Here is an 8,239-nt window from a genome sequence, read left to right as displayed (position 1 = left end):
GAGTATTTTAAACATGCGGGGTATGGTAACAGGCGTCATCTCCATACAATTTATAATCTTAAAATCCACAATCACCCAAAATTGTATTGAGATGAGATGATATTTGTTAGATTACCCTTTCTGTTTGAAAAATACTATAAGCGCCACTTGCACCGTTTAACTAACCCGGGGTTAAACCTGGAGTTATTTACTATGGTTACCGTTCCAATTTGACAAGTTTAACAGAAATTTAACGGTTTAACCGCTTAACCTCGGGTTACTAGGATGGTGCAAGTGGCCCTAAGTGTAATTTTGACAGGAATGGCATGGCAGGAATTTAGCCCTATTGTTTCAAATAAGTAACAGAAACAACAATATATCATTTTCAATAAAGATTTATTTAATCTTCAAGTTCAGATCCACTCAATTCATCATCATTAGTATTTATAATAAATGGCTCTGTAACATCATCAATTAAAAGATCTAATTGACACATTTCATCTTCAACTTTTATAACATGCTCTATGCAAGATCTCCACCGCTCTGGTGTGACAAGCTCCAAACCTTCATGGAAGAGTGACTGGACGTCTGCCATTTTAAAAGTTTTATTATTTTTTGCGACATGCCCCTTCACTTGTGCCCACACTAATTCTATTGGGTTCAATTCGCAGTGGTATGGGGGCAGTCTTAAAATTGTAATATTATGGGCAGCCGCTAATTCATCTACTGCTTTTTTTTCAAATTTGGGTTTGTCTTTTTCCACTAAATCCCATAACTGTGCCCTTAGCATCGACATGTCACACACTATATTCCTCTCTTGTAGCCACTGAATAAGTTGGCCCTTATTCCATTTCTTTGTGGGGCCAATTTCCATTCTTCTAGAATGATAAGGGGCATTGTCCATGACAAGAACAGAATTTGGCTTAAGCCTTGGCAGTATACCTGCCAGCCACTCTTCAAAATGTTGCGAATTCATTTCTTTATGGTAATCATCCGTATTTTTTTTGATTCGAATAACAAAAGCCCATCCTCCAAAAATCCTTCTTCACTGCCAATGTGGCTAATAATAAGCCGCCTTCCTTTGCCTGACGGAGCCTTCAGTCCTGTCGTAAGTCCCTCCAAAAAAGCTTGTCGAGATGACAAAACTTTCGTATCTTGCCAGACTTTGTTTACCGTGTGACCTATAATAACATAAAGTAAGATAAAAATTATAATGACTACTATAACTTAAATATCATTTTTGGCACAAGATTTAAATTGCTGACTGTACTTTTTTTTGCACTATCATCAGGTACTGATTGAGAGAATTCTAACTGGCCTAAACACTCTCCTGTATAATTTAAATTCTATCCAGTTTCAGATTGGCTCAGTGGTAACATAACATGTATCGTCAACTAATTTACATATGCCAAACTCAGCTCTATCAGTTGAGGATAAGTATGTTACAATTCAAATGTAAAATCTGTTCTACACATACTAACCTAACACACAAACCCCCAAATAAAAATAAAATGAATTAAAAGCTGGTAAAAGGTTTTTATTTGAAGTAACTTATTTTACGGTCAGCAAAAATGAACTATATTCATGAAACTTATCTGCCTTGTATGTATACACGTCATACACAGTGTAATACATAAACATAAAAATATAAATTCAATAAATTACCTTCATTAACCCATGTTTCATCTTGGTAATATATAAATCTACCCTCTCTGCGGTATTGTTTAATCTTCACCAAATATTGCTTTCTCCACAATATTATATCTTGTCAGTCAATAAGGCAGCTTTGTCGTTTGCGACTTGCATATTTGAAATTCAGGTGCTTAAGTACCCGTCGCAAGGAAGATGCAGACAAATTTGGTAGATCTGGGTCATCATTGACAACTTGCAACACCTTAAATCAAAATACACAATATTTAATTATTCTGCTTTAAAGGAAAGTTTCTTATAAGAGCAATAAATTGTTAAGATTACATGTACCTACAAAAAATACCTTTTGAATGGTAGGTGGCTCGTTGCGATGGAAAAATTGATGAACTGTCCGTCTAATCGCTGCGAAGGTAAACTCATCCAATTTTTCAATTACTGTTAACCTGGGACCGGTTTTCTTGGGTGGCGTGAATTCTTCACCCGTATTGTGCTCTTTGACAATATTTCGTACTGTTCTTTCGGAAAGTCCTAATATTTCCGCCACTTGTTTCGCACATAACAAATGTGTCCAATACTTGTCCTCAGGCCACGTATTGTAGGTATGTTTATAACAATTCATCACCATACATTTTTCGGAAACAGTCATGTGTGTTTTGGGTCGTTTCTTGGGTGGGGAAAGAGAAATATTCTCCTTCATGTGAGAGGGACCTGCCACAGGTAGAGATGGGCAGCGGGTAAATACCCGGGGTAGATATCGGGTATTTATCGGGTATTTACCCAATCTACCCGGTATTTACCTTTTCTACCCAAATGACTGGGTATAAATAAAAGTTGGAAACGGAGTAATAAATTGAATTGAGATAATGTAAATAACAGTTTTTTTGATACTCATGTAGTTCTATAAAATGTATAATATTTGTATTGACTAAGGAATTTGTCAAATGTTTAATATCTTAATACATACATTCTACAATACGTGTGTTTGTCACTCTACTCCTCTTAAACGGCTGGATCGATTGGGATGAAATTTTGTGTGTATATTTCAATGGGCTACTGAAGGGTTGGGAAAAACAAATGAACCCGGTAGGTGGCGCTGCTATCGGTATATAGCCAAATTCGATTTACTGAAACCGATTTGGGTGAAATTTTGTGTATATGTATATTTCAACGGATACCTGGATTGTTTGAAAAAACTATTGGACCCGGTAGGTGGCGCTGCTGTCGGTATATCACCTAATTTTATTTAATGAAACCGATTTGGATGAAATTTTGTGCATATATTTCTGGATTGTTTGAAAACACTATTGGCTATAGATATGAGCGCCGCGCCGGCGCGCCGCCGCCGCCGACAAAATTTTCGCGCCGCCGCCGCCGACAAAATTTTGTGAACATTTACCGCGAATTTAACCATTGCAAGCATGGTTAAACGTCTTTAAAAGGTATAAAATGGGGTTAGTTTTGAGATATTAAGCGTTTCCACGTCCAAATGTCCGGCCGTTGGCTTCGCATGGAAGAGCGTCGGAATCGGGTCTCTATTAAACTTGGCCACTGTTCAAATTTCAAGCTTTGATCTCTCGCAGCTCAATCTTTGGCCTTGCATCGCTCGCATGGAATTAAGCCGCTATCTGAACCTGCAAGTTTTTGGCCCTGTTTGGAGCTCAACTTTCGGCCTGTTTTAAAACGCTTGAGCATTGGTCCTTATCCGATCTTAGCTCCATTGTAGTTCGGCCTTTGGCGTCGCACGAATGCGCCCGCAGGAAAGCTCCAGATCTTTAACACTATGGCTTCAGTCTTTATCGGCCTGCGCCCTCGCTCTGCTCTCTTGCAGCTCGGCCTCTCACAGAAGCACGCCGCAATCGGCGCTCCAGGCGTTCGGCCGTCAGACAAGCTTACACTTGGCGTTCGATTCTTAGTTGTATGCTTACCTGCAGCTCATCCTCTGGCCTCGCATTGGGAGGCGTCGAAATCAAGTCTTCGGTGTTACATGGAGCTCGGCGTTGGGCATCACTTTTTGACATAAATCGGTTTTGTTGAATCGATATTGGTTAATGACGGATCTCGATTTTCTTTGGACTGTCGACAAGACGTTTCCCTGATACAGTCAATCCGCAATTTTTAACTTAGCACAAAAGATAAGGGCCTCGCTAAGATCTTCCGGAGAGCCTCGCCAAGATTAAGACCGCCTCTGATGCCGCGCGATACCGCTTATCCACAGTTTATACGATATCAATTTTTTTCGTACCATTATTCAATAAATTATCCTTGAAAATAAAAAATGCATTTATTTCATGACTTTCTTACAGCAAAGACATGTTTATACGGTAAAATTTTGGTTTGAATTATTTTTTCATTAATCGAAGGTGTTTCAAGGCCACGCCGCCGTTTCGCCGCCGCCGCCGTCCAATTTTGACCGGCGCGCCGCCGCCGGCTAAATGCCTCATATCTAATTGGCTATATACCTATAGCAGTGCCACCTACTGGATCATATTGTGTTTTCAAACAATCTAGATACAGACAAAATTTCATCCAAACCGGTTTCAGTAAATCAAATTTGGCCATATACCTAATGATAAAATTACTGTATTAAACAATAAATAAAATAAAATGTAGAAATATCAAAACCAAATTATGAAAATAATTTAAAAATAGTAGGTAAAATAAAAATAAATGAAAAAAAAGGAAAAATATAAATACATAAAATAATAATAGGTACACAAATTAACAAAGAAATGTAAATAATACGGTATACAATAGCTTAATTAAATTAACATTCCTACAACACAAATCAGTGAACAAAATGCACTCATCGAAAAAAATTTACATTAATTGTGTACAAAAAAGTTGTGTGATTGTGATTTGTGTACTTTATTTTAACTTATTTTCATATTTATACGATAAGAATGTTGATATATCTTATTTATATAATGAATTTCTTCAATTATACGAACAAATTTTAAATACCCAACAATTTGGGTAGATACGGGTAAATATCGGGTAGATTGGGTAGTTTTGGGTATTTTCCCGGTATTTACCCGCCGGCGCCCATCTCTAGCCACAGGTTCCATTTTGCTTTCGTAAAAGCAAAACTCACGTTCGCGGTACAAACTTAACACAGTATTCGTATCAACAAAAAGAAACAACACAAACTTAACGAAAAACTTAACAAGAAACAAAAACTTAACAAAGGAAATCACCACGACGGGATAGGAAAACATTCGAGCGCTCAAGACAGACGTCAAATGCCGAATGAAGTGACAACTTGACTTGACAAGTAAGTGTCATGGCCGCCATAAATCCATCATGGTACACATAAGGCCGTTTAACACTATCCTGTACTTGTCGTTTTCGAATTTACGTTTTAAGGCATAAAAATATACGCACATCGTAAGACGATAATGTTATTGTATTAAAACGGAATACCAAATGTTGTTTATACCTGAAGTATTACCAATTCAATACGAACTTTTCTACCTCAAAATAGTTATAATTCAATATTAATTAATGGGACAGTTTTTTTTAGAAGACTGATTATTTAAAATAAGCATTTAAATATTGTATTTAAAATTAGTAGTAAATTATTTACTTATGTGCATTCTTCCGCCGATAATATATTTACTATTAATAAAACGTTTCATTTTACTGGCAACACAGTGGTAGATTTGATGGAATGAATGGAGGTTTAGAATGAACAAAGGAACAAATGGAGATTTGAAAATTAAAACGGTTTGCAGCTTCCTAGGAATTAATGTCTCAAAACGCCTTTTATGAATCTAATAACTAATTTGATTGACCTTTAAGAGGCTACAGTGAATTTGAAGTTAAGCCACTGTGCAAAATGAAAATTTAGGAAAGCTGTCGGCCGGTTTCTTTTTTGTTGCCTTTTTAATAAAGCATTTTTTATTTTTTGTTCTGCGATCAGCTCCTAAAACAAAAGTCATATAGGTACATAATTACCAAATAAATCGCTTTCATATAATAGATCTCTAAAAACAATACCTATACTCTTAAGCAACTGACAGATAGACAGATGTGCTGAAACTCTGTTTTTGCAATTCTGTCTAGGGATTTTACATGCCTTAAGGCTAACTTTAATTTGAATAGTAACTTTTAGACATAAAATTGCACGCGGTGCAAAAAGCATACCTTCAGGTGCAGCGTCTGCTGCTTTTGGCCATCAACAAACTGCAAGGTTGGCTTGGTCGCAGCGTCCAGCGCGCGTGCCGGCCGGCTGGGTGGCCGCCTGGGTCCCTGAACCGCTGAGTCTCGGTGAAGACTCGTAGGGAGTTGAGGAATAGCCATGAGATTCTCGATCTGTAAATAATAATATGTATATAATAAAGATGATAACTCATTATGAATGCAATCAACAATTTAAGCTTAGGTAATCATTATGGTTTAAGCATTTAATACTTATTTCAAAAAAATGAAAATATTAACGTTAACTTCACTCTACATTTTTGAATTGTGTTAAGAAACAAAAACATTTCTTTGAGAGAACAAGGAAGGAATCAAAATCTGCGGAAAAGAAACAAATTAGCTAGCACTTTCACAAATCTAATAATAAAAATAGTGAATTCCGATCCTTATGATATGGCAGTAACAGTATATAACAACATGCCGTCAGAACTAAAACTTATAGAAAAAGATTCAATATTCTTTAACAAACTATAAAAGTTCTTGGTTGAAAACCCCATTTTACAACATAAAGGAGTATCTTAATTATAAGTCTTAATATTGTTAATTAAGTCCTAGAATTAAGTCTTTATGTATATATTGCTGTGCCCCAACGGGGTGTATGCTGGTACACGAATACTTTAAAATCTTGTAAAACCCATAAAAGCAATAAATAAATTATGAATTATGAATAAGAATTATGAATATATTTACTATACCTACATCCCATACTAATTATTAATAAAAAGTGACCAATTTTAATGCTAGGTATACCAATACACCCAAACAACTTCTAGATTTACATTTCTCATGCATAGTAAATATATATGTACGTAAGTAGTTACTATAAATACAAACAATGTAAGTAAAGTAAAAGTTTGTAAAAATGTATTTCTCCCTCCACCGAGAGCCCCACAGCACCCTCCCGGCCAATAATACCCAATATTTGTTGGGAGTGCTGAGGATTCAAGAACCAACGCCGCATCTCCTATTTTGGCTCTTGCCAACCGGGCTCGAGCCGCTTCGTCGCGGGCCTTTTTTTGATTTGTATATAGAATAGAATAGAATATAATTTATTCGTAAGCACAGACAATACATAATATGAAAGAAAACACAAAATAAGATTAAAGTGCCACGGAATGGCCTCATGTCAGCATGTTGCTGGTGGCTTCCAGCGCTGGTCTTCCGATGAGACCATCAAGTGAGAAGAATCATGGAGGGTAACAGACAAGAAGAAAAAGACATCAAATAACGTACAGTGAACAAATAGTAAAATAAAAGTTACACAGAAGGAACGACTATATTAAATAACCTATATAAAATCTCATTTTCCGAATTTTTACATCCATGCTTAATGCTTAGATATTTCAAATCATAGCATGCATTAAATCCGTATTTGATGCAACTCGATTGCATTTTTTTTGCGTCAGTTAGCATAATAATGCAATCTCACGTTATTATTTTGGTAAAGTTATATGCGTCTTCTGTAATACAGACTGCTGGCGCCGTTTCCTTGTTATGGCCCACTTTTCATCACAAAGTGTATAGTTGTCTGCAGACGATTTGAGCCACTCAGCATTCTTCTATTTTAGTGTTCTTTCAATCTAGGTCTGCTTGACTCTCCGAGGTGGTTTCAGGGTCCTCTCTAACCGTTGCTGTCCTTCTGTTAGTTGTAGCGTACTGCATTGATGCTGTTGTTGGATTAAACGTTTTTTCTAAAGAACGACGCGCCCTTGACTGGTATATTTCATTTCGGCGATCGATACGTAGCCTTCAGATTAGTTACTGCGTCAAACAACCGATCATGGGCTCGCCCAAACACTTCAGGTCCTTTAGTGTAATAAATAGAGCTATTTTCTGCCGGGAATACTCGTTCTGTAACAGAACAAGTAGCAAAAGTCCTTATTGAGATAATGTACGTCAAGTTCAATATTATTTCTCAGCTCAACAGATTCATTTGAAGTGTTGGAGATAATCTATGCTATGATTGTATAATGCTTTTTTTAGAGATAGTAGCTTCATTTCATCATTACTGATTTTTTATATACCTAAATACTTTTCGTTTTAACGAGTTAATGCTTGAGCAGCGTATTTAAACTTCATTCTCGCTCAAAATTTAGGTCTGACGTTATTTTCAGTCACCCTGCTTAGTTACTTACTCCAAGGCATGTTGTGTAGGTGTACCAGCCATTATATTCCCATTTAGCCTTTTTACTGTCCAAATGAAGGATTCCATTATTAAGAAAATTATTTCTGACCGACTTGAATAAATATATGAGACTTAAAAAAATATAATATTTTTCGGTCGCCTACAACGAAATCACTTTTTATTTGGGGGGGCGTGTTTATCAGATGAAGGGTCTTTTAATATCTTCAGGGCGCCCGCATTAGTTGGGCCCTTTTCGCAAACTGTAGCCTTCACTTTAAACCCTGTTTA

At 36.5% G+C, this 8,239-nt stretch overlaps 1 protein-coding gene across 1 annotated transcript; it reads right to left on the bottom strand.

Annotated features, from left to right (window-relative positions):
• Window positions 1–379: 379 nt before the first annotated feature.
• On the bottom strand, window positions 380–7,993 carry LOC134654773 (uncharacterized). The gene is made up of 4 exons (XM_063510244.1): window positions 7,962–7,993; window positions 5,813–5,940; window positions 1,645–1,743; window positions 380–921 (listed from the first exon to the last, which is right to left on the bottom strand). Exons 1-4 carry the CDS (start codon window positions 7,991–7,993, stop codon window positions 380–382), a joined length of 801 nt encoding a protein of 266 aa, XP_063366314.1.
• Window positions 7,994–8,239: the final 246 nt, after the last annotated feature.

Source organism: Cydia amplana, chromosome 15, assembly GCF_948474715.1.
Source record: "Cydia amplana chromosome 15, ilCydAmpl1.1, whole genome shotgun sequence".
Lineage (NCBI taxonomy): Eukaryota > Metazoa > Arthropoda > Insecta > Lepidoptera > Tortricidae > Cydia > Cydia amplana.
This window is presented reverse-complemented; position numbering and strand designations above follow the sequence as displayed.

Excerpts from the sequence above, each read along its gene's own strand:
- LOC134654773 (XM_063510244.1), bottom strand. The coding sequence starts at position 7,993 with ATGGCTGGTACACCTACACAACATGCCTTGGA. Across the intron at positions 1,744-5,812 it reads GCGACCAAGCCAACCTTGCA|ATATAATATTGTGGAGAAAG; the intron begins GTTTGTTGATGG and ends TTGACTGACAAG. Across the intron at positions 922-1,644 it reads TGAAACATGGGTTAATGAAG|GTATACTGCCAAGGCTTAAG; the intron begins GTAATTTATTGA and ends AGTGGCTGGCAG.